Here is a 27,102-nt window from a genome sequence, read left to right as displayed (position 1 = left end):
ATCATGGGAACAGGGCAGACCAGACTACCAAGCCAATTCTTCACTGGAAAGGAGGCAAGCTTCCGGGAACCGGTTTCTGGCATTTCAGCTGTCGTCGGCCCGGCTTGCTTGAATCCTGATGGTGCAGCGAGCAAGGGACTGGGTGAGAGTATTCTGCTTAATTCAGAAACTCTGTCCATCACCACCCCTTGCTGTTTCATTATATTGTCCACCATAAGCGTGGAAGGGTATACTCAGATGTGAGTCCCTTGCTCATTGCCCCATCAGGATTCAAGCAAGCCGGGCCGAAGACGGCTGTAATGCCAGAAACTGGTCCCCGGAAGCTTGTTTCCTTCCCAGTGAAAGAATTGGCTTTGTAGTTTGGTTTGCCCTGATCCAATCATGCACTGGGACAGGGACAGACTAATTTGCATATAGCCAGGTTCTGAGCTGGGATGGTGCAGTGAGCTAAAAACGGTGTTGGATCTAGCCCTGATCTCTTGACTGGGTGAGAGTATTCTGCTTAATTCAGAAACTCTGTCCATCACCCCCCCTTGTTGTTTAATTATTTTGTCCACCATAAGCGTGGAAGGGTATACTCAGATGTGAGTCCCTTGCTCATTGCACCATCAGGATTCAAGCAAGCCGGGCCGAAGACGGCTGTAATGCCAGAAACCGGTCCCCGGAAGCTACTTTCCTTCCCAGTGAAAGAATTGGCTTTGTAGTTTGGTTTGCCCTGTTCCCATCATGCACTGGGACAGGAACAGACTAATTTGCATATAGCCAGGTTCTGAGCTGGGATGGTGCAGTGAGCTAAAAACGGTGTTGGATCTAGCCCTGATCTCTTGACTGGGTGAGGGTATTCTGCTTAATTCAGAAACTCTGTCCATCACCACCCCTTGTTGTTTAATTATTTTGTCCACCATAAGCGTGGAAGGGTATACTCAGATGTGAGTCCCTTGCTCATTGCACCATCAGGATTCAAGCAAGCCGGGCCGAAGACGGCTGTAATGCCAGAAACCGGTCCCTGGAAGCTTGTTTCCTTCCCAGTGAAAGAATTGGCTTTGTAGTTTGGTTTGCCCTGTTCCTATCATGCACTGGGACAGGAACAGACTAATTTGCATATAGCCAGGTTCTGAGCTGAGATGGTGCAGTGAGCTCAAAAACGGTGTTGGATCTAGCCCTGATCTCTTGACTGGGTGAGAGTATTCTGCTTAATTCAGAAACTCTGTCCATCACCACCCCTTGTTGTTTAACCATCTTTTTATGAGCTGAGTTTTCAGCCCCAATGCAAACTGCAGATGTTATATCATGTGCTTGACTAAGGGTCTGATGTAGACTTGGGCGCATGGGATACTTCATCACATTTGTGACAGTATCCCATCCACCGAAGTCTAAATCAGGCTCTAAAACTGGTTTATACATGTGAGGCTGGCTATCCAGGTATCACACAGAAGTTCCATGCCTCATATAGAGGTAGGGAAGCTTGGTTTCCAACAGTGAAGTCTCAGATGGTTCTTCCGTCAGAGAGCACTATCCTGCCGCCAATTCAGGATAGGTCTGCCTACTATAAGTTGATCTTTCATTGGTGATTGATCCCAGCTCCTACCACCTTGTAAGGCTTGGTGGTCCCAGGCAGGAAAAAACAGAAATGGTCCTTGGGCTTTTGGGATTGTTTCTCAAAATTACAAATAATGTGGTGTGAGCCACCATGGCACATCAGACCACCCAGCAATGCATTGTTGCCAAATGTTCTCTGGCCATGTTGGCGGAATCACTTTCATCAGTAATTCCGCGCCAGAGTGATGAGGGAATCAAAAAATGGTGGGCAGGCTTCTGTTGAGCTGTCTGAGGAAGGGCCCTGATCGTCTCACTTAAGATGAGCCCTTTTGTTCTGAAACCTGGTCCTAGAACTAGTCAATGTCTAGACTCAATAGTTTGTTATAAACAGTGGTGTCGATACTGAAACATATATAAAATGCCAATAATTCCATGTTCCGCTGCAGCTTATTGAGCGCATGAGAAATGTGTTGTTGTTGAATCACAGAGCTGCCACAGAATCCCAGGGTAAATTCTGCATACACTGTGCTATTGTAATAGAAGCTGTACTGTGTTCCTATAATGCTGCACGTCAGGATAAATTCCAAAGATCATGGTCTGGTCTTCAACAAGCATATACATTAATTTCTCTGGAAAGTTATTTTGAAAATAATGTGGAAAACGTAGCATATGATGGGAAAACATACTGGATCTGTGTCTAACATCAGCAAAGGAAGTAACAATCTCTCCATGTTCTTTCTTTTTTCTATATACCTGTCTCTTTAAGTGCAGCAATCCAGTTTCTACGGTTACACCGGGATGCTGCCCAAACGATATACCCAGGGTGTGATGACTGGGGAAAGTAAGTATCACCTCAATTCTAACGATGCATAGGTGCTGGAAGTAGGCGAACGAGGGGGTGCTGCAGCGCCCCAAAAATAATCATGCTGAAGTTCAGAAGACCAATGAGAAATAAAGATGCCTTTACATTTTGTTTGTAGAATTAACTGGTTTTGTTCGGCCTTTTACACATACCATCATACACAGCCGTCCAGCTGACCAGGAACACTATGGTAGCCTTGCAGTACATATTTGATAACTAAACAAATCTCTTTCCCCCTTTCCCTCTCATCCCTCAATCAATCATTGTTAAACCAAGGCTATTTCTTAGAATGAAAGCCAACAGAAGGAATCCCTCCTTATTCGACTGTCCAGGAACACCACTACTGGGGTGCATTAAGCTTAGGTCTTTTGAGTTAGGAGCATTTTAGATACTTCTTCTGGTATGAGAAAAATGGCCCTAAGATATTTGGGGCATGGGAGTTCCCTATATTCATGTGTAAGGAATTGAATGTAGGGGTTCTAGCTAGTCGTGTAGGATTTAAGGGAGTTCCCTACTGTTAGGGATATCTTTTCCATGACTAGCATATTACTCAGCTTATTGTGCCACACGACAGGGTCAGGTGATGTGTTCTTCCCCCACAAGGATAGCAAGACCTGTATTGCCACCACTATAGCCACAGCCAGATGTTTACCCCTGAAAACTTTGGTGACCCGAAGGATGAAAAGGGTATCCCCAACAAGATGGACTCTGTTTCCTTTGGGATTTGTGCCTCAAAGGCTCTGTTAAGATCAGTAATGACATCTCCCAAAATATTTCCCTGGTTGAGGGCATTGTCTCAGCAGATGTATTAAGGTGCCTGTTGCACTGCAACCTCTCCAGCAGCAAGCACCACTGAGAGATGTGCTCCATGTCCCAGTTATTTCTGGTATTGTGTAACAGTATGTCAGTACTTTGGATTGTGCTTCTCTGAGTCGCAAGTTGGTTGTGAAGGGGCGTGCTTCATTATAAAGGTGTTTCCACTTGGAGGCCAGCACTTGCCCTATCTCTGCCTCCCACCTTTTCTGCCCTGGATTTTGCACTGGGGCATGGTGTCTACCTATAAAGTATAGTAATGAATCCCCTATCATGTGGTCCATCTTTAAGCCACATCTCAACAGTCATGCATGGGCGTGAAAATTCTTCCTTCATTGTAGGATGAAGGACCCAATGGCGTAGTTGTATGTATGCAAATCGCTCACTTTCTAGTATCCTGAATTTGGCATTTAGTTCTTCAAAGAGAATATGTCGTGCTTTTGAAAGAGGGAATCCACCATGACCATGAGGCCCTTCCTGTCCCTCCAGACCTTGAATGTCAATTGCTCCTCAGCTGGGAAAAGTCCGTGTTATAGCACATTTGTGTGTACAGTGTCTGGAACATTGTAAAACCTGGCCTCTGTGCCACCTTAACCTATTCCACCAGGGTCACTCTAGTGATTAGGTAGTAGTATATAAACCGTCTTTTCTTTAATCTCTGAATCCCAGGATCCTGCCAAAGGGGAGTCAAGGTGATTAATTGGTCTACAAAGCACCACAGTTTGTTCGATTGATTTTTCCCCCACTCCATGATATATCTAAGCTGGGAGGCCTGAAAATATGACAATATGAGTGGGTCTAGCGGGTCTTTTGAGCAATAGAGGGCAATTTATGTTACCAAATGTAGGTATTGATTAATTGTAGTTGTTTAACAATCAGTGGTGGAAGCAGCAACAGGAATGTCTGAAATAGATAAAGAATCTCAGGTAAGAGCCTCATTTTGACAACCGTCCGTCACCCCAACCAAGCAAAATGTTTGTTATGCCATTTTTGGAGGACGGGCAGAGATCTCTTAACAATTTAGAATAGCTGAGGGTTATTACTGGTGTGGTAGTCTGAGCTAATATAATACTCAGGTAGGTAAGTGCTTCTCTAGACCATGGGAAAGGTAGGAGGCTTTCCATTGCTAACTCCTGGTGTAGCAAGGAGTTTATCAGGAGCGTCTCCATTTTAGTGACAATTACAATTGGAGACAGCCTGGAATCTGGTAAGCTCTTCAAGTACTTGTGTAGAGGGTCTTTCAAGAAGGGCATGATGTTGCCCTCAAACATTGTGAGTTTGAAGTAGGGGTGGGCGGAATTTGCGTAATTGCGTTACGCAAATCTCCATGAAACTGTAAAAATCTCCACGAACACGCAGAAGTTCCGCGAACATGCGGAATTGCTTTTTGCGATGCTTTTTTCGTGTTCGCGATCGCTGTGTGCGTGCTCGGGGGAAATATCTTGCAAACACGCATTTTGAGAACGCGAACAAGCAAAATATTTCCCGAACTTGCGGAACGCAGAATTTTGGGCAATTTCGCGTTCTCCGCGGAACGCAAAATTACCCAAATTCCGCAAATTCCACGAACGGAACGGAATTTACCGCCCAGGCCTAGTTTGAAGGCATCTTTGCCTATGGATGCTCCCTTGATTGCCTCGTTCTTCCTATTTAAATTAGCAAATGGTTTGAGAATGAGGGCGAAGATATGGGGTGAGAGAGAGCACCCTGTCTTGTGCCTTATGGAGATTTGGGGGAGGAGACCATGTCCCACACCCTTATTATGGCTTTTAAATTTTGTTTTTGCCTTGTCACATTTGCTTTGGTTTCAAAGACAGAGGGAAAAAACAGGGTAGGCTGTAGGGTATGAATTGTTTCTAACACACAACAGAATGCAAATACCTGTAAATGAACTGTACAAATATTTCAAAATATACCAGAAGTTAGAAAAGCACACATGAAGCACGTTATTTGTAATTCTGAACTGTGATGGAAGCTAAGATTTTAGTCTGATGAAGCAAATCTAGACAAGTAATTTGGTGATGTTCAAATGATAAACATTTGGTGAAATCTGATTCCAAGCACATTATTGTTTGTGTGCTATATAGTTTTATCAGTCGAAGTGCATGTCTGTACAAATTAAGAGGCTATTTCAATGGAAAATGTGCTGTCTGTAAATAGAAGTGTGCTACCACACCATGCAAAATAGTAATACATTTGAAATAGCATGCTCAAAATTGCACCCATTGACTATATTCTACATCCTTAACACTCTCCTATGCACAGGTGTGTTTGATTTGTTACACTTCTTTGTGTGACACTTTTATTTTTCACAACATCTATGACTTCAGTGATATAACACTGATGGCAGCACAACCACTATGAAAATGGTTCCAGCACCACCGCAACAATGTAAAGAAGCCCTAATTTCCATAAGTAAAACTATGTGGATATGTTTGCATCTCCTGTTTACTGGGTTTCCTATCAGATTCACAGTAAATAATCTGAAACATGTCTTGAGCAAGTTTGCTTAAGTAATTGAACGGTCACAAGAAATTAGCTAGAATAGAACATAGCATGTGGGCACATGAAAACTTCCCAGGGTCCTGGACCCACATATTCACAGTTACCAAGACTGTAAATTATTTTTCAGTTGAACCGCAATTTAAAATCCTTACAGCCAGTTGTTTGGCATATACGCATTGTGGTGCATTGGCATAGTCGGTATCTGCTAGCTCTTATTTCAGAAGAATATATAAAACGATTAATGCCCGGCTTACAAGCCAGACTGGTGCTGCTCCATTTTGGTGAATTATCAAATGAGGAAAAACCATTCTCCTCGAAAAATGGGAAGATATTCCACCCAAAAACTCCAGGAAAAAGAAAAAAAAGGAAAATAAAGTGGCACAAGAAAACAATAAAGACAACAAACATTAGGTGAAATAGAAGAAGAGAAAGGAAGAGATTTTAGGTTATAGGTGGGTGTCAAGGGAAAAAGTTAAGTTATAAGTAACTCTAGAGATACTACAGTGTAGTGAGGGGAAGAGGTACTATGGCGTAAATAAGAGGAGAGGCACTTGGGTATCGGTGGCGATTATGGCTCCAGGATATTGATAGGGGTTGATGTACTTTAGTATAGGTAGGGGTACTAGGGTAAAAGCATGAGGCAAGATACTAAGGTCTATAGGTATTGGCAGGTACAGATATACTATACAGGTTTGTATAGGGTATGATTAGGCGCAGAGATACTAAGGTGTCTAAGGAGGTATAGTGGTACTATGATATAGACACTGATAGAGATTTTTTTTTAAAAGCATCAGTAAAAGTAATGATGTTAGGGTACAGGAAGGAGTTCAGGTACTATGGTATAGGTAGTGGTTGCAGTAGATGTACTAAAGTGTAATTAGGGGTATAAGTGCATGAGTGCTAGGGTAATAGGTTATATTCAGGGGTAGTGGTTCCAAGGTACAGGTAGAGAGAGTAAGGTATAGGGTGGAATCATGGTGGCACAGTATAGGCAGTGGTAGATGAATGAGCTAGGTGTAGATAACTATGGTTATATTTATGGTTTAAGTGACCATAGGCAAGGAAAGAGGAAGTTCATTGTCAATAGTGGTAGAGAGGAACAAAAGACAAGTGCAAAAACATAAGGGTAGAGATACTAGAGATAGACAGGAGACGAGGTATTAAGGTCTAGAGGTACAGGTAGCTATAGGGATCCGTACAGGTTGGGAGAGGTTGGTATAGGGTATAAACAGGAGCAAGCTGAGATATTAAGGTGCAAAGCTAGGTATAGTGGTATTGTGATATAGGCAGGGATAGAGATAAAAGAGTATCAGTAGAAGTAATGATGTTGGGGTACAGGAAGGAGTTCAGGTACATGGTATAGGTACAGTTAGCGGTAGATGCACTAGAGTATAATTAGGGGTAGAAGTCCAAGGGTGCTAGGGTTCTAGGTTATAATCAGGGGTAGTGCTAGGGTGCAGGTAGAGATAATAGGGTATAGGGAGGGATTATAGTAGCAGGGTGTAGGTTTCGGTAGAGGGAGGTATCGGTGTAGTGCAATAAGGTTATTTGTACGGTATAAATGAGTATAGACGAGGAAAGAGGCACTACATTGTTGATAGGGATAGGAAGGCGCAAAGGAAAAGTGCAAAAATATAAGGGTATGGATACTAGGGTATAGACAGGAGGCTAGAGACTAATGGCTATAGGCGCAGGTATAGAGATACTGATTAATACAGGGAGTAAATAGGAGCAGAGAAACTAAGGTATATAGGTAGGTATAGAGGTACTTTAATATAGGCAGAATTTGAGATAAAAGAGTATGGATAGAGGTAATGAAATGAAGGTACAGGAGGGATTTTAGGTACTATGGTATAGGTAGTGGTAGCGGTAGATGTACTAGAATATAATCAGGGGTAGATGTGCACGGTTGCTAGGGTACAAGGTTATAATCAGGGGTAGAGGTGCCAGGGTACATGTATAGATAGTCGGGGACAGGGAGGGTTCGTGGTAGCACAGTATAGGTAGTGGTAGAGATATGGACTAGGTGTAGATAAATAAAGTTATATGTAGGGTATAATTGGCAGTGGCGGCCCGTTACATTTGAAATTGGGGACATTTGGTGTAAAAGTTGGGTATTGCTTTTATGTAGCAAGCAAGATCAATGGGCAAACGTACGGTCCGGTGGGATCCTCTTGATGAGAATTGTTATTTTTTTAAAGATTGGGAAATGGTGCATTTTAAAGCAAATTAATTTAGTGAAGAAGCATGGTTTGTAAAACAATGGGAACATATATTCTTGAATTATTAAGCACGTTTAAAACTGCCCCATGTCAGACTGCATTAATATGTTCATCAGTTACTGCAATATGCAAATTGTACAGCGCAACAATTTAAGGCCCTTTAAAGTGTGTGCTTGCCTAGTGTCTTGCACATTGCATGCAGCATCGGCTTTGGAAGAAAATGCTCTAACCAGGTTTCGAGACCGCTTCCTGCAGTCAGTTATATTGAAATATGTTTGGAGACAGGTCTCTTAGTCTGATGGACAAAGTGGAGGCTTTCTAAAAGGGAACATGTAAAATACTTTTCTGAGGTTCCTATAGTGTGCTTACAGCCGCGGCCCATGCAGGCAAGAGGGGTGTGGTGGTAGGGCCGGGTGGAAGATTTCGACAGACAACGACGAGGGGAAATTAATTTCACCTTGTAGTCTGTCAAAACAGCCCCCCCCCCCCACACACACACTATCGGGTCCTATTGCCCAAACACTCTTACTTGCATGGGTCAAGGCTGCAACTGACACACATCTAATCTAGCCAGTATTATTGCCTTTGTCGATGATGAGTTGTAAATAATCAGCATTGGAAATGTTTCAACTCTGAAATTGTAAGACTGCTAATTAAATATTATTGAGGCCCATGAAAGGAGTGTTGGCCTTTAGTTATATGCGCTTGATATTAGATATGAATGCTCTTTTTCTCTGCACATCTTGTCCATCTGCACATCTTCAACCTCATGTCTTTCCTCTGTGGTGCTCTCTTTTCACTCTCCCCCGAATGCACTTCCTCACATTTCTTTCCCTTCACCACCCCTAAACATACACGGCGCGCTCTTACATTTAAGCACTTGATTTTCATTCACTTTTGTCTTGTAAATATTTTGACATCTGTGTACCCCCTCACACACATTTACAAAGAATTACAATTGCAACTGGAATACATGACCATTGTTCTGTGTGGAATGCAGAGAGGATAACGCACTGACAGGCACTTTGCTTTGCCTACAGCCTCCCTGCAAGAGCTCTCAATCAAAGCCCCTCATAAACACCTGGCATGATGCAGAAAGTATGCACTATATAAGAGTAATAAGATGCAAGAAAAACATACAGAAACGCAACATGATGAAATAGTTAACATTCTTGGGGAATGCAAGATTAAGTAAAAGTTGTGGATCTAAGGGCCGCCTTCGACTTGGTGCCCAGAGGTAAACTTTGGAGTGTCCTGTCAGAGATGGGTGTACCCGCGGACATTTTGATAATCTTACAGAGATTACACCACAACAACTATGCCCGAGTGAGGTGTGGGAAGTCTGGGGAACTGACGGACAGATTCCCCGTTGACAGGGGGGTTAGGCAGGGCTGTGTGCTTGCACCGACCCTGATCTGCCTCTTTGTCAACGGGGTAATCGCCCACCTGAATGGTACTGAAAACACTGATGCCCCAAAATTGAACGGCAGCAGGGTGCCTGCAATTATGTTTGCAGACGACACCCTGCTCCTGTCCAAAACCCCAATGGGGATTCAGCGGATTCTTGACTCTTTTGTGGCCTTTTGTACAGATAGGGGTCCAGAAATTAACGCCACAAAAACTAAATTTATGGTCCTGAATCCTAGTCAGAAATTGCGCCCGAACCCACTAGTGGGAGCGTCAAGGATAGAGAGAGTCTCCACCTTTGAATATCTAGGTGTAACCTTGAATGAGACTATGTCATGGGGGCCACATCAGACTAGAGCTAACCTCAAATTAGTGCAGACCACTGGGGGCATTATGCGGATGATGAAGAGCTCGGCATACCGGCCTTTGAGACCGCTCATACAGATCTATAAAGCACAGGCTAGGGGCGCCACTATGTATGGGGCGGAATTGTGGGGACACACATCAACTCGTAGTCTGTCGGCAACTGAGAACAATTTCATTAGACAGATAGTTGCACTTCCGGCCAGCACCCCGCTCCTTCCTCTGAGGCTGGATCTGGGACTGAGACCAATAGCTGATGAAATAGGTCTCAGACCCATAGTCTTCTGGCGAAGACTGTGGAGTAGTGAAGAACTATCTGCCTATAGGGCGGAACGGAGTGAGCTTCTAACTCATCCCAAAGCTTCACAAATCATGCACAACATTGGGGTTCCCTGATCTCTGGTCCGACCCTGCAAATGCCTCATTAAACATCCCACTCAGAACTTTGGTCAAGGTCTACCACGACCAGAAATTATCATCTGCCATGGACGGCCAGCGGGAGGGATCATTAACATCTGCATTCATGCTGAGCAAGGACTCATATAGGCTGGAAAGGGTCTTGGACGCCATGTCCCCCGTGTTGGCCAGGAAGCTGTTTCTCCAATGGAGCTATGGAACATTGCCCTTCAGATCTTTTACCAGCTCCTGGACAACCCCGTCCCCTTCTAAGCAGTGTCCGACATGCTCCTATGCGGAGGAGAGTGATCTACACGTGACCCTGTTTTGCCCAACCTATATGAAAGCTAGGAAGTACTGGCTTTTGCCACTTATTAGGAACTTTGGTTATAGGGAGTACCTGCCAATGTATAGAATTCTGAAAACCGATGTTTCGAGTCTAACCGTGTTTGTACTGGCAAAATTCCTCACCAATGTCTGGCATACCCGCACTCGCATTCTGAAATCACAGGCCCCGAGTTAATCCCAAATCTTATAAACTGTAACTCTGGTAGTTTTAACTTACAGGAATGATTTTATAGTGTATAGCATGTGCTGTTTTGTTATTGTTGTGGATTTTATCATGGTTGTACATGTTTTACTGTTGTTGTATATCTTTTATGGCCATATGGCCGAAATAAAGATTGAATAATAATAATAAAAGTTGAGAAATAAAAGAGTAACTAAATCGCAGACATGCATTACCATAACGTTTTTAACTTACATTGTTTGTAAATCAATCCATGTTTTTGGCATTAATGTGAAGGGCATGAAGATAGGGTGGGTTTTAATACCATACAGCATGTGACTGTCTCTACTATTAGCACATATTTCTCCCTTTGCACTCAACTTCACAAAACTGATTTGCATATGGCTGGTTTCAAACTGGGGTGGTGGGGTGAGCAAAAGAATGATGGATTTAACCCAGATCCTTGTGACTGGGAGTGACTGTTTGCATTGTCCAGCATTCCGTTGTCAATTGTTTCTTTTCCGTTGTCAATTGTTTCTTTTGCATATGTCGCCCTAAGTGGGAAGGGTATGCCCAGACATGGGTCCCGTGCTCACTACACCACTGGATTCAAGCTAGCCCGGCTGATGAAGGGTGTTGCCCTGAAACTGGTCCCAGGATGCTTGTTTCCGGTCCAGGGAGGACCTGGCTTGGCAGTTCGGGCTGGACTGTTCCCACAAGTAATAGAGTCAAGACTGATTTGCACATGGCTGGGTCCAAACTGGGGTGGTGTGGTGAGCAAAAGAATCATGGATTTAACCCAGATCCTTGTGACTGGGAGTGAATGTTTCTATTGTCCAGCATTCCGTCGTCAATTGTTTCTTTTGCATATGTCGCCCTAAGGTGGAAGGGTATGCCCAGACGTGGGTTCTGTGCTCACTACACCACTGGATTCAAGCTAGCCCGGCTGATGAAGGGTGATGCCCTGAAACTGGTCCCAGGATGCGTGTTTCCGGTCCAGGGAGGCCTGGCTTGGCAGTTCGGGCTAAGCTATTCCCACGGGAACTGAGTCAATACTGATTTGCATATGGCTGGGTCCAAACTGGGGCGGTGTGGGGAGCAAAAGAATGATGGATTTAACCCAGATCCTCGTGACTGGGGGTGAATGTTTGCATTGTCCAGCATTCCATCCATCAATTGTTTTTTTGCTAAGTTCCCAAGGGAACGAAATAGTCTTTTGGATCAATTTTGTGGGTAAAGAAATACAGCAGTTCCACTTCTAAAGGGCCCAGCGACCTGCAGCCAGTTCCTGGGGTGTCACATATGGGGAGGTTAGCATGGGGAGGGGTCTCAGCACAATATACATAACACAAGATTAGCATTATAACACTTACCATTTACCGAGGACAAGGCGCCAAATCACACACGCTTGCATCCAGTCCTACCCTGTGACGAATGGGAAAGGGTACGATCTATGTCTGTGAGTGACGGATATTTAGCCTCACGCAGGGATGCAGACTCTGATGCCCAAAACCATAATGCTGACAGCTTCAACGCCTAGAGTGAATGCGACCATAAACTACTATAGCAATGAAGGGCTTTAGAAAGGAAAACCCTGCGGCATGCGTCACATTGCAGAAAGTTGATTTACTGTCTGGTTTGTGTCTCCTGCTTCAGAGTGAGGCAGGACAGGCCCCCTAGTTATATAGAACAGACTCAAATACATCAATGTATTTATAGATATGATCGTATCACTAAATAAATCGATCTATTTAATTTTCTTTTAGGTAAACATGTAGGAATTTCAGAGTGGCGCAGCCCTATAGCCCTAATGGAGAAACCTGCTTAGAGCTAGACGTCCACGTTTTTTTTTGTTTGCAAAATGTCCTATTCGCAGGATTGGGTCATTTGCCCCCACAAAAAGGCTTTTTTGGTATGTATAAAACCCAAATTACGCTTTGTTAAAACGTTACCAAATTGAAATTTGGGTTTGTGACCAAATATGGAATCGGTATTTGGAAAAGGTGTGTTTAAGGAGCCACCCCCAAATAACAATTTTGATTGGGATGTATTAATGTTTTGTGACCTAAATATGGTTACAAATCAGTCATATTTTGCAGACTACACAAATGTAGAGGCAACCCATTCGCAAATAGGAATGTGTTCCCAAGCGATCCCTTCCAATTTGTGAATGGTGACAAAAACATTTGTTAAGAGTAGGTAGTGGTCCCTGGGACCACTGCCTACTCTTAAAAAATGTTACTTAAAGTGTTCATTTAAAAAAATTAATGCATCCTGATTTCCTTTAAAAAAAATAATAGGCTGTCTTTAAATGCTCTATTTTAAAGAGACACCAAACATTATCGTCTCCTGACTTCAGAAGGCCACCATCCCTGTGATGGTTGCTATTCAAAGTGTGTAACAATTGGCGACCTTCCTCATTAATTTTCATGAGGCAAGCCAAATTGCAAGGCCACTATGAATCAGGTTTTTGCGAACTGACCTATTATTTTAGAGGTTTGTTGTTAAAAAAATGGATATTGTAAACGTGAGTGCGCGATTTGCGACCACATTTACCAAAACCATTCTCAATACATCTGGCCCCAAGATCTTTGTTTAATAGTGTTTGTCAAGTTTGAGACGGATGCCAAAGACTCATAAAGAAAGCATACAGTTACCTCTCCTTCCTGGAGACATGTAGGGTCACATTTACAATAGAAGTGAAGGAGCGCAGCGTTAGCCGTCTTGGCCTACTGCTGCACTGTATTTACAGCAATATGGTGCAGCCTTGCGTTTCCCCCTGCACTGGTGCTATACTTGGCTGCCTAGTGCCAACACAAGAACCCAACACTTGCACCATAGTGCAAGGGTGTCTGCGTTGCAGTGGAAGATTGCTTATGTGCAGGAAGGCGTCCCTTCCTGCACATAAACAATCCCTAAATGGGGTTTTGTAACTTCTATATGTGCTGCTTAGTGCAGCACACATAGAAGTTGCAAAACGTAATTTTTTAATGATTGTTTATGTGCTGGAAGGGACACCTTCCTGTACATAAACAATCAATGGTGTTTTGTTGTTTCTAGGTGTGCTGCACAACTCAGCACACATGAAAACAGCAAAAACAAGGAGAAATTAAACATTTCTCCTCATTGCGCCAGGGTAAGACCAGGTTTTTCCTGGTCTTAATTTTGGCGCTACCTTCTATTTAATCCACCCTTGTAAATATGGTGCAGCGTCAAAATCAATGTGTTGTGGTGGATCGCCCACCACAACAGCCATTGCCCTCTCACCTTTCACGCTAATTCTAGCGTGAAAGGGGGCCTTATTCACAAGGCGGTGTTAAGCCACGCAGCCTTGTGACTAAGGTGAACCCCCTATCACCATCACAATATGTCATGAAAAGTGACGTTGTGGAGCCGATAGGGCTTTTAAATATGCTCCATAGAGTTATGAAAGTGTAGGATGCAAAGCACAACATTTGTCTTGCCAGCTTTTTATAATCAAGTTTTCCTTCCATCTAACATGCTGGACAGAGATGTGAAAAGTGAACAAGATATCTGCAATTGAATTTGTCATATAGTGAATGCTCAAAGATCCCTCATCACACACAACAGACACTCTAACAACTCACTACAATAACTAATGACAAGGAAAGAACCCAAAATATGCAGAAGAAAAACTAAGATGATCAAGAATCTTATGAGGACATACAAAGTGCCTAGGTACAGTCAGGACATTCTAATACCACACTATAACCTAAAAAGTAGGTATTAATGCATGTGCACTAAAAGGTTAGGTTCAGGTGAAGACATTTTGTTGGATTGACCCACCAACATATCCAGTAGATGGTGATTTGAGGGAAGGGGGCATTTAATTACTGGGAACCAATCTTGGTCTATAGTATGAGTACAATACAATCATATCAGAGTTGTGGTAAGCTAAAGAGGATGCAGTACTACTAGATTTATAACTTATTACACAATGGCTACATTGCAGATCGATTAGGGGTGATATTTTGTTCATTTAATAAAAATTCTCCACCTCCTTACCATGTAGTCATCAACCCCAAGTCACGAGTGATTCACACTCTTCCATGGTGCTTTAGATACCAGTGAATGTCTGACCATTAACAACTGTTGAACTGGATTTGCTTTCTAGGTACTGCCGGGGTGATCATCTCTCTCAGTCGCATATTCACCAAAATGCTCTTACCTGATGAGAAGGCCAACACCATCATCTTCTTCTTCATTTCTATCGGCATCGAGCTCATGTGCTTCATCCTCCACTTGCTGGTGAGGCGCACACACTTTGTCCGCTATTACACTGCTCGTGCCCGGGAGGGTGCTCCAGAGCCCAGAAGTGCTTCTCGCCATGGAAATGGCTACCGAGTTCATCATGACGCCATTACAGAGGAAGTAAGATTTGTAAGTTTCTATTTTTCTGAGATACAGACATTATATGTGCTTAGGACTTTTTAACCTGTACTAGCGATGAGCATTGCGTTACCAAACTCATACTTTAAACATAACTGGAGATTCTGGCATGGCAGGTGGTTGAGAAGCATGCAGGTGACATAACCAGGTTTCGTAAAATTCACTATTCATTCTTCATAACGAACCACAACAGAATTTACAGAATATGGATTCTACAGATCATCATTGGATACCATTCTCTATTGAATGGCTGAGTCATTATAAGCAATGCTACTTAATAAGAAATATACATTTGTGTTATGTTCTACTAAAATATTGAGGTTTTTTTATATTGACTTGTACCTACAGGTATTTCACAATATCAATTGACTACCCATTTATCATTAAGGTAAATAACTATGGAGTTAAGAACACCTAATCTAAACTACCCAATGTAGACCTACCTTAAAAATAAGTTAGTAGAGCACAGCAGATGGCGCTAGTGTGAGTGTTTCCTTTGCCGGCCTCCACGCCACTCACAACACGAGGCTGACCTGAGCGGCTGGTCTGTTACTTCGGCTTGGCGTTTTTGATTTACTGCTACGGCCCCTGTTGCACCTGAGCGGATGAGTGGGTTTGTACCGCCTGCCGTAATTGAATCCCGGGCCCCGCGAGCTTCAACATATGCTCAGCGCGGCCACAAAAGTATCAGAGCACGCGTTTGGATTACTGTGGTCTTGCGTGCATGGGGTCACGCTGATTTCCCTGTAATTGCGGACCGCTCCTCTTTCGCCTTCATTAAAGCATTTCAAGAACTCCAGGATTGCTCGAGGCTGCGGAACGTAACCAGCGGATGTGGCGAAATCTCATCTGTAAAACGGAGCAGCGTGAGGGGCGGATTTTCATCTGTAAAATGAAGCAGTGTGAGGGGGGAGAATGACTACACAGGCCAGAAAGTGCTTAAAGCAAAAGCCAAACCTGAGTCACGAAGAACCTAGTGACAGAGAAAAATTGGAAAAGGCTCTTGAAAAAAGCAGATCATCTCAAAAAAGGTAAAAGGGAAGATGGGAGGTTAAGAAAACAGGCAAGCCCGGGGGAGCGAGCAATTTAAAAGAAAGTTTTGCCGCAGGCACCGTACCTACGGGAAACCTCTCATCTATAGCTAGACATTTTCCTGTTGTCAAAAAATCCCTACTCTCACCCCTGCTCCTGCCCTCATTCCTATTCCTGCTTTAAACAAGTCTGGCAGCCCACCTGATATTGCTCTAGCCTTAGCTCCAGATGCCACACAGCCGTCGTTGCAGCTCGTACGAACAACTATCGATGAACTCAGAGGAGAGTTAGCTGCAAATAATGAAATAATGTCACTAGCTTTAACTCATGGTGACCAAACCATTATACCTATCAACGCTACTGCCGCCACAGTTGATAGTATTTTATCTGCCACCGTTATTGCCCCAACTGCAATTGACCTTAAAGCTACAAAAGGTACCTCCAACAAAGATAAAAAGGGTGCGGAAAACAGGCTTGAAAATGCAAATCAGAGTCCTATCGATCCGCAGACCCCATACTTAGCAAACAAAAACGTATTTTCCGTCTCAGATGGTTCTTTGTCAGGGACGGATGACGAGGCTTCAAGCTCACCCGAAAGCAGCAAGTCTTAAGGTGGGCAAAGCGATTCGATGATGAGTTCAATAAAAAAGAAAAAAGCCCGAAGCAGGAAACGTAGTCGGCTGAAATGGGACCATTCAGACTTGCAAGGGACATTATCCTCGGGGATTACTAATCTTCAGCAAGGGGCAAGTCCACAGTGAAACTCCGCAAGTACTCATGAGCCATCTTTATTATCAATTCTGGAGTCTTTCAAACAATTCCGAAGAGGAAGCTAGAACAGAAAGTTTAGCTGCAAGAGGGCCTCCAAAAAACTCGGCGGCATCAGAAAATTAAACAAAATTTGTACCGATATCGGAGATAGGGTCACCATGGTGGAAGGAAGAACAGAGACTCTCGAGTCTGCAGTGGTGCAAGTAAAAGAGCAATCTGCAACCCATGAGGCTTGCCTCACTGACTTGATGACCAAGCTGGAGGAGCAGGAAAACAGGATGCGGAGGAACAACCTCAGACTGCTAGGGATACCAGAGGCGGCCGAGGAAGAAGATCCTAGAGGGTTCATGTGAAACTTATCCGGGCCACTTTCCCCTCACAGTCTAGCTGGAATTGGGATCAGGAGATCCAAAGAGCTCACCGGTTCCCTTTTAATCTGAAATCAAAGCGGGATGGTACCAACCCCAGAAATGAAAAACCAAGAGTCTTTCTAGTATTTTTTGGGAACTTTTTGTTAAGACAATTAGTATATGACCAGGCCAGGCCAAATTCTCCTAAAGAAGTAGACGGGATAAAGTTCTTCTCTAAACCAGACTTTGGTCATGCAACAGTCCAACTGATAACACCACTACAACAACAAGGTGCACAAGTATACTTGATGAATCCAGTGAGATTGAAAATCATATTTGAAGGATCAACCCGAGTATTCTTGTCGGAGATCAAAGCCGGAGAATATCTGAAAGAACTAACCGGAAAGAAGAAATCCTAAATAGCAAACTCTAAGTCATTAAGACTCTGGACTCTGGCTAGGACTCTCCAATTTGATAAATTCAAGCTGGGGTTGAAGCTTGACTGGTATTCCTGGCATTCCTAGCCTTACTTTTTCTTTGTCTTTTTGCTCAGCTCGTTTTTCTTTCAGATTGTTCTCCTTTTCTTTTTATGGGGGGTCGCCAGGGTAGGTCAGGTCAGCTCACTAACTAACTGACGAGATATCAAATGGGGTGGTGGCCGGGATCTCACATCTGCTCACCATTATTCAGGTTTATCCTGACTGTCTATTTAGGGGGGGGGCATTGACTGGGTGCGTGGCAAACATAGTTTCAAAAGTTAACAGGCTGAGCTCGACTGTACTCAAACCTTAAATTTTTGTATAATTTTAGCTTAGTAGAGCTTGATGGGCGTGTTTTCGGGTGGGGGAGGGGGACTGGGGGTGTGACCGGGGGGGGCTGGTTGGAGGGTGTGGGGAGGGGAGGAGTCGGTATGGCGAAGGCCTCGGCCAGTGCCACTCAGATACGGGCCACCATTAGAACTTAAAAATGGGTTCACTAAATAAACTTAGGATTGTATCATTAAACATCTGTAGTCTGAACGATCCATTAAAGAGGCAGATAACCGCGCAGACATTACGTTTCATGGGGCAGATATAATATGTCTCCAAGAGACCCATATTGAAGGGGCCCAGAAATCTTTGCTGAATTCTCTTGGGTTCAAAATTATTGGGGCAACGTCTCAAGGGGCTAAGATGAAGGGTGTTGGGATACTGGCCCGGAAAACCTTACAATTAGTAGCTAATCAAGTTAAAACCAATGCATTAGGGAGATGGGTCATCACAAGGTGCACTTTATTCTCTAAATCTGTATTTACGATCTGCTCTGTTTACGCCAGTAACCTAGATGACCCAGGGATTATACATCAGGTAACCAAAGAGCTTGTTCACTGGCCACTCCCTTTAATTTTATGCGCGGAGCTGAACTTAAACATGCATGGTACCTGGGATTCAACAGGGGTATGGGTCTATCAGGGTAGGAAACCTAAAGTGTTACGAGCGCTGCTCGATTTGGTTAGTACCCATGGGTTAAAAGATGTCTGGGCCTATCTGAAGCCGGATCAGAATGGTTTGACTTTTTTCTCTGCTCCTCATCTGTCATTAGCCAGACTCGATTATTTTTTTGTATCGCCTGCTTTAATCCATGATTGCTCCATTGATGTAGCCTCCCAACTTCTGTCTGACCACAACCTCCTTATGTTAAACTTAGAAGGCTGGGGTAACCAGGAACCAATCTCGCACTGGACTTGCGAAAAAGCACTATTACACGATAACAACTATCGAGAACATATGGCCGGGTTGATACAAGAAGTTTTTGAATATAAATAACGGGACTGTCTCCACTATCAAGGCAGGCATAAGGGGCGAGACATTGCGTTTCTCTATCAGGAGGAACAGAAAGGAGAAGAAGCAAATCAGTCTGGTACAGGGACGGATGATAGAAGCAAAGAAAAAATGAATACACGCGGTCTAGACTGGAACAGGAATTGATGAGGCACAGTTAGCAGTTTCAGTGGCCAAATCGGAGATGGGTGAGGTGTTGGCAGAGAAAATAGCCATCAAATGGGCAGCTTCTAAAGAAAAATGCTATGAGTTGGGAGAGCGTATTGGCCACCAACTTTCCATTGCTACTAGACAGCAGAAAACTGCCAAATCTATTACTACAATAAACATAGACAACGTAGGAACAACTTCTGACCCTAGAAAAATAGAGGAAGCATTTAGGAACTTTTACGAGAAACTTTATTCGGAAGAAACCGAAGGAACAAATCTCGATATACAGATTAAAGTTAGGGAATATCTAGCGACTATCCCCATTAGCAAACTTAACTCGAACGAATGTGAGGCAATAGAAATCTCTCCAATGTGGGACAAGATCTTAACAGCACTTACTTGCCTTCCGGATGGCAAAGCCGCCGGGACTGATAGCATTCCCGTAGAACTCTATAAGGTTTTTTCTTAGCAAATATAAGAGATATTTACCGAGGCGGTAAGATCCATCTTCGAGGGGGCCAAACCTCCAGACTCTTGGTCACTAGCTAAAATAGTGATTTTCCCCAAAAAGGATAAATCACCGCTGGAAATGTCATTGTACCGACCTATAACCTTAATCAATACTGATTCAAAAATCTTTTTTTAAATTATTGCCACTAAACTCTCTGCCAACATTGAGCTTTTAGTCTCCGATTGGCAACACAGTTTTATACCCAAAAAAGGTACTAATGAGCATGTCCGCCGCACTATCACCTTATTTGATGCCGCAGAGGTTGTCAGGAGACCCGATTTCGTTAATTCTTTTAGACGCGGAAAAAGCATTTGATCGGGTCTCCTGGCAATTCCTCTGGGTCTCCTGGCAATTCCTCTGGGCTACTATGCAGCGGATCTGCTTTGGCCCGAGAATAGTTCAGGCAGTACAGGCACTTTACCAGGATCCCCCCGCTAAATTTTTCATTAACGGCCATCTGACAGAGCAAATTAAGATAACGTGAGCGGCGAGGCAGGGGTGTCCCTGTTCACCCCTGCTTTTCGCACTGTATATCGACCCCCTGATTAAAAGAATTGAACTAAACCCCTCTATCTTGCCAGTTAGTAGGTTCGGCATAGATACAAAAGTCATGGCTTATACCGACGACCTTGCCATAATAAGTCCCAAACCTGAGACTGCCATTAGGGCCTTAGAACAAGAAGCACAGGAATTTGGACTAATACCTGGCTATGCCCTGAACAAATCAAAAACACAGATTGTTGTAAATGGGAAAATAAGCTGGGTAGACAGTAGGATAACCGAGAAGGCGAAATACCTATGAGTCAATATAGTCTCAGATCTGGACACTTTAGTATCAGAAAACTTGACTCCTCTTGCTATCACAATGGAGAAATCACTCTGGAAAATCGATAATTTGCACTTAATCATAGTAGGAAGATGCAACGTTTTAAAGATGACGTATTTTTCCAAGCTTCTCAATTTTTTCCGAACAATCCCGCTTATTTGTAATAATCATTCACTAGCTAGGTTTGAGCAAATCTTTTCGCGGTTCATCTGGGCATACATGCAGCCAAGGAGAGCCTTTAATCTCCTCTCCCTACCCAGGGAGAGGGGAGGCTGGGCTCTCCCTAATTTAAAACTATATCACTGGGCTGCGGCATTACAGCACTCTTGTGAACTACTTATATGAAGATCGTGTCCTAAGCCCATCAGGACTGCCCTCTCCTTACCGTTTACTTTTGGGGGAGAACGTAAGGTGCTGCCTTTGGCGTCAACTGGAACTCGGCTATTACAAGCGAGTCCGATTTAAGACTATGCTCAGTGCTTACCAGGTTTTCAGCAATGTTCGCAAGGTTTTTGGAATATCTAAATTAAACTGCTACACTCCCATTCGATATATTGATAACCTGCCGTTGATATTCCAAAACGCAATTCGTCAATGGTACTCAGCAGGATTCAGTAGACTAGGGGATTTTTTTTAACTCTGGTCGCATCTGATCATTTCAAGATCTGCAAACCTGCTATAAATTGGGTAATAATCAGATCTTCCAATATCAGGCCATCACAAGTTATTTAACACATAAAACTGGGGGGTCTGCAGGGTTTACAGTGGTTAGCCTTATTGATAAGCTATTAAGGCCTAATTTGCCATGGATAGGAAGTATCTATTCCATCTTGAATGAACAGTAGCCAGACGATATGAGTAAAATTGACGCTAAATGGCGGATCAAGTTCAATACTCCGCCGAATGCTTTCTGCTCTGCTTTGGGTCTAGCACAAATATATCTTTTATCTTCTAAATTGCAAGCGCAATTTTATAAAACCGTTTTTTTTTAAATTTATAACACCCAGTAGAGTTGCTAAATGGACATCTGGCTCCGGGGCAAACTGCCCATGATGTACAGAGTATGGCGCGGATGCAACAATTTTTGAGTAAGATTCTCTCCTCAGATATTTAACTTACACCCTGTACCATCCAGTTAGGGTTATATGACCGATTCATCCTAAAGCTGGTGGGGCATTAATTTTCGTTGCAATGTCTATTTTACGGATATGCATAGCTACCTACTGGAAAGACCTGACCCTCCATCTTTGGGTCAATGGCAAGCGAGGCTATTCGCCACGTATAGGTTGGAGTAGGCAATATATGCCAAAAAAGGCTGGAGGGCAAAGAAAAGGGGCCTGGTAGTCTGGGATCCTATGATCAACTGGCTTGAAACTATGAATACCTAGGCTTCATTACGTATTAGCCCCCTTTTTCCTATTTCTCCACGTTATTTAGTATCCCTCCCTATCAGTCTCTCCACCGTAGGCTTCGACCCCCGCTCTGCACTCCATACGCTGTGCCCCCTCTGTCCTTTCTCCCGCCCCCCTTTTTTCTTTCTTTTTCCCTGCAATATACTTCCCACTTATGCCTCCTTCACAGTCTTTTTTCTCTTTTACTTTATTAGATGTGACTTGCTCTCAGTTCATTTTCTTTGATCTAATAATTATCGCTGCACTAAAACATGTATCTTGAAAGTGTAAATGTTTACAGCCTGAAACTATATCTTTCTTTTTCCTTGTTTTTGGTTACCACGGATCCGGGGTGGGGAGGGGGGTTGTCGTTTGAAGAAGTAAATATCGACTTTGTAAACCGTTGGAAAATATAAAATAAAATAAATAATAATAATAATAAAAAAATAAGTTAGTGGATATTTTGGAGTCGATATGAGTGCAGATTGGTATTATTAACCTTGATGATTTTACATACAAACGTTTGAATCTGTGGTTGCAGAGGAAACATGTGTTTTCCCTAGAGAAAGCTTCACATACATTTAACATAATTGCATGTTCAAGTCATCCAAACTTGATACTGGCTGAAGAAGGCTCTTTAGCTGGATTTCTGGAGCAGAAGAGAAGAGGCTTTGAAATGGAGTTATGGCTGAAGATTAAACAGAAATTATATTTTAAAAAACCACCCTAATTTGTTATACTCCAATGTATCTTAACACCGTTCCACTACTAAGAAAGTATCATTAAGCTTCTAACTAATATTTCCATAGTCCTACTCCTGCTCCAGAAAGAATGTAGAAGAGGACATGTTAATCCTGGACACGGGGGCGCCTTAGGTATGTGCAAACTGTGCACCTGCACAGGGCCACCAAACCCCAGGGGCCACCACTCCAATATATAGCCTTAATATAATAATCCTCTGAGGATGGTTACATATTTGCGTGGCGGCCCCTGGCAGGGATTTGGCGGCCTCCGGCTCTGTTCCACTTCCAAACACCCTGACCACCCCCCCTCTTAACTGGCCTCCGCGCTGCGCCCCGCTCGGACCGCTCTTCCGGGTCCCCCTACCTACTCTCCCTGCCCGGGGCCGCCATGAGCTTAGAGCCACCCCTGCTGGACATTTGGTAAATGTATACACCAGATGAAGTAAAATAATATAGCATGTTCCGGTATTCTCTGATCTACACATGGGACCAGCAGGAATATGGATCTGATTAACCAGCAAACGCACCTGATCCCTTATCAGCATAGACATTGTCTGTGAACCAGCGCCCGCTCTCTTCTGGTCACTACAGGATGTAGGGTAAAGATATGTGTGGGATGTTGTTTATCTTCTCTTCTTCAAGACTAAGATAGCCATTTCATAAGAACGGCTTCAGATGTACCTTTTCAGAAGAGCATTTGAGGACCAATGTTAATTTATATGGCGGATAATGCCCTAAGGTCCCTACATAATAGCACTCTAATTCGGTACAGATTTACTGAAATATGGGATCTCAGATGGTAAACACACGTGGCACTATCGATTTTCTATTTCAGAAACTGTTTGTAGTCTGAGGTTCTTCAGAATGGTGTGCGTGTGGTACCTTCATTTATGATCCACTGCACTGAGGGGCACATATAACAAATAATCACGCAGTGAAGCAAGTTACCTGGCTGCGCTGTGTAACAGGGAAAGGGCAAGAATGTGCCGTACTTAACAATATCCAGCTATCTGGCACATTCCTATCATTTTCCAGTGCTGGAGGGCAGCGTGCTGCCTAGAGCCAACGCAGGCACCCTTGCAGCATAGTGCATTGAAAGTAGGATTGTTTTTGTGCAGGAAGGGACACCTTCCTGCACATTTAAGATGGAATTCTTGGGTCATGGCTTGGAGGTTTGAGGAGTGGCAGTTGTGAGATGTTTCCTTGCTACTTGGTCCATGGTGGTTACTGCTGTGTGCCAATAAACACAAGTGTCTTGTACTGTGCTGTTAGCTTAATTTAGATGCAGGGCAATACACAACAAAACCCAGTACCATATGAATTATATAATTATATATGTAATACCTAATTACAAGGGATTATTGATTATTTCTAATGTGAACCATTAGTGTACATAAACCTTTCAGGAAATAATAAAGCACACAGCATATAGTCACCGAATAGGTAAAAGTTTAGGCCTGCAGCCTTAATGTCTCCTTCTAAAGCTATGAATCCTTAAACTGGGTTGATTCTTACAGCTCCTCCTAATGAACGCGCTTTGAGTATGACTCTGATTTTGGAGCTAACAGCTGCCTGGAGTTAACACACTGAGAGAGCTTTTGATGAAGTCTCCAAGCTTGTTGCAGCTCTACTCTTAGAAAATAGGGTGGTAGATAAAAACATTTATTTGTATTGGTATTTAGGCAGCAACAGAAGCACGTGGTTCATGGAAAGGACATGGATATTCACAAAACTATCCACTAGCCCAATGGTATCCGGCTAAATGCTGACCAAATGTGTCACAGTTGTATTAAGTGTATTTGAAGTCGCTTAGTATATGGTGCCAGAGTGGAAAATGTAGTAATTCACTTCTATATGATAGGACCTGTCGAGAACCAAACTGCTAGGCCGGGTCCTCCCTGAACCGAAACACAGGCAACCCTAGACCAGTTCCGCTGGTTGCATGGTGTGCATTCCATCTATCACTTTTTTGTATGCTTCAGTGCAACAATCTAAGTGAGAATGGTTTGCCCCGATGTGGAGTCTGTACAAACTGCTCCACTGGAATTAAGCTGTACCCAACTAATGAGCCCTAATGAAGGTGAAACTGGTCTTGGGGTGCTTGTGTCCTGACTCAGGTTGGACTTGGGTTGGCAGTTCAGGCTGGACTGTTTCTAATGGAGCAAGGTCAAGATTGATTTGCAACCAAACTGAGGGGGCTTGGTGTGCAAAATAATGATGAACTGAGATGCAGCCGAGTATTGCATCTATCACTTATTTGTTTGCTTCAGTATGACACACTAAATTTACAAAAGAAGAAATTCCACGAAACTGACAGAATTTTCATATTTGTAAATTCTGCTTGAAGGAAGAAATGATCACAAACCTGATTGTGGGCATCAGGATTTGGATATTGCCCTCAAAAATACACTTGTTAAACATTGGTGTGAAAATAGATTTTCGAATTAAACTCAAAGTGTTGTAGGTAAGTCAAAGGGGCATATTACCAAGGGCATAATCGCCGCTTTAGCGGGAATTTTTCCTGCTAAAGCGGCGATAATTGTATCGCCCTATTACCTAGCTGTCGCTAACGCCAGTTAGCGACAGCTAGTAGGAGATAGCGGGCATTTAGGTGCCCACTTTGCATGTCAGCGATAATTATCGCTAATGAGATGCAAAGTGGGCTTGCCAAGACATCTCTATCTCCTATTACCAACTTTTGGAAATAATCGCGCTAAGCGTGATTATCTCCAAAAGCTAATGCCTGCCCAGAGCTGTTCTTAGCCATGTTATCCAATGGTAGGTGGATAAAATGGCTAAGTGTATTTGCTCGGTAATGCATGAATATCGCTGACTTTACAGCGATATTCATGCATTTCGGCCGATTTTTATCGCTTAGGAGATAAACCTTGATATTAGCAAGGCTCCTAAGCGATAAAAATCGGCGGAGCTCGGCGATATTAATATTGCAGCTAAACCAACATAGCGATAATCATCGCTAGTTGTTGGTAATATGCCCCAAAGTCTTCTAGAAAGGGGATGAGTAATGTCAAGGATAGCAACCTGGGTTTTAGGTTTTGAGTCACGATTAAGTAATTTGAAGAGCTTCTCTATCTCATCTGCATTTACTGCTTGCCTAATTGTTTCATCTCTTCTTTATTATGGTCTTTTGGCTGCAGCATTATCAGCTTCAAAGTCTGGATCTCTAATATCAAACAAAGTACAACTTGAAATGGGAAACTGTACAGACAAGGCCCAATTCACAAATCTTTTTTTCTATGAGTAGCTTACACCTGTCTTAGGTATCTATTTCTACTTAATATCAAGTTGTGATTTAGAAAGAGTTGTGGAACCCTTAATGTTTGAAGTCACACCTGGGTTAACTATCCTAAGTGTTTATAGTCTAGATCTCTTTGGAGAAGACAAAACATGTAGGTACTTTCCACCTCCTCCTACGGCCTTTGCACTTAGCTTTGCTGGAGAGTTTACGAAATCGAGAGACCAGCCAGAAAAGCACTTGTAAGATTTGAGGAGATGTACCCCAGACTTCCTAAATATAAACACAGCTCTATATTATGAGCTAATTCGGGTTTATTATGTGCTAACCTGTGTAAATTGTAAGAATTACAGTTCTCACCATTATAACAGATAACCCAGAAATAAAGAACATGAGAATGAACAGAATGACCACTCCAAACATTCTTTATCAGACACCCATAATGTTTTAGTCTAATTCCTCTATGTACCCTTAGGCACCTTGGCATCCTGTTGCCTGGTCACCAAGACGTGTAATATACTTCCACATAAGGATGATCTTCAGGGTATGAGAATGAGTGTCTCTTCGTGCAGTATTTCTAACAGCATCTTCTCTCTAATAACTACCAATCCCCCTGTTCCTTCCATATTTACTACTAAGGAGTAAGCTTACATATGTGGAGATCTTCAAATACATAAGATAAAAGAAGTGGAAATGGAGATATCCAATCATCTGTTTGTCAAATATATTTAGCATGAAGCAGGTAGTCGTCCTTTAGTACTACTTCACGTACTACAAAATGCAGTTTGAGATTCAGGCCCATTTCTTTCCAAAACTCTGCATGAACATGAACAAAACTCATCAGGTGAGCATGATTCTTGTTAATCGGTTTAAGACCTAATGCTAATCTTAATGTAAATTTACCACTGAACGCATGTGAACTTATGGGAACACATAGGAACTCAAGGAAAGTCACTGGGCTTAAACGCATGCCACAAAAGTAGTTTGTGTGAATAGGTGTGTCTTACGTCAGTCTTAAGTCATACGTGAGCAGTTCCAAGAGTAATATGTGCTGACTCATGGGAAAGTATTTTATAATTGAGAAATAACTTATTTGAAGCTTTTTTCAGGATTCATCTCTTTGTCAATCGGGCCGAAACTTTTTGGGAATTCTGGTGACAATGTGTTGTTGCACAGCAATCCCTAGATAGTGTCTGCTGGTCACTGATTTGTAAGCATTAGCTTGGT

General features: G+C 43.0%; 1 protein-coding gene across 5 annotated transcripts in view; it reads left to right on the top strand.

The window, feature by feature from the left end:
- The window catches only part of SLC29A4 (solute carrier family 29 member 4), a 218,918-nt gene that overhangs the window by 159,887 nt on the left and 31,929 nt on the right, over window positions 1-27,102 (top strand). For 3 of the 5 annotated variants that reach the window (XM_086940687.1, XM_086940685.1, XM_086940684.1), the window contains exons 6-7: window positions 2,306-2,380; window positions 14,751-15,016. In XM_086940687.1, the coding sequence (XP_086796813.1) occupies window positions 2,306-2,380; window positions 14,751-15,016 (341 nt within the window). The remainder of the gene's footprint in view (window positions 1-2,305; window positions 2,381-14,750; window positions 15,017-27,102) is intronic. The other 2 variants (XM_086940688.1, XM_086940686.1) reach the window with 1 other exon arrangement.

This window comes from Lissotriton vulgaris, chromosome 10 (assembly GCF_964263255.1).
Source record: "Lissotriton vulgaris chromosome 10, aLisVul1.2, whole genome shotgun sequence".
Taxonomy (NCBI): Eukaryota; Metazoa; Chordata; class Amphibia; order Caudata; family Salamandridae; genus Lissotriton; species Lissotriton vulgaris.
Note: the sequence above shows the minus strand (reverse complement) of the source record. Positions and strands in the feature narration are given on the sequence as shown.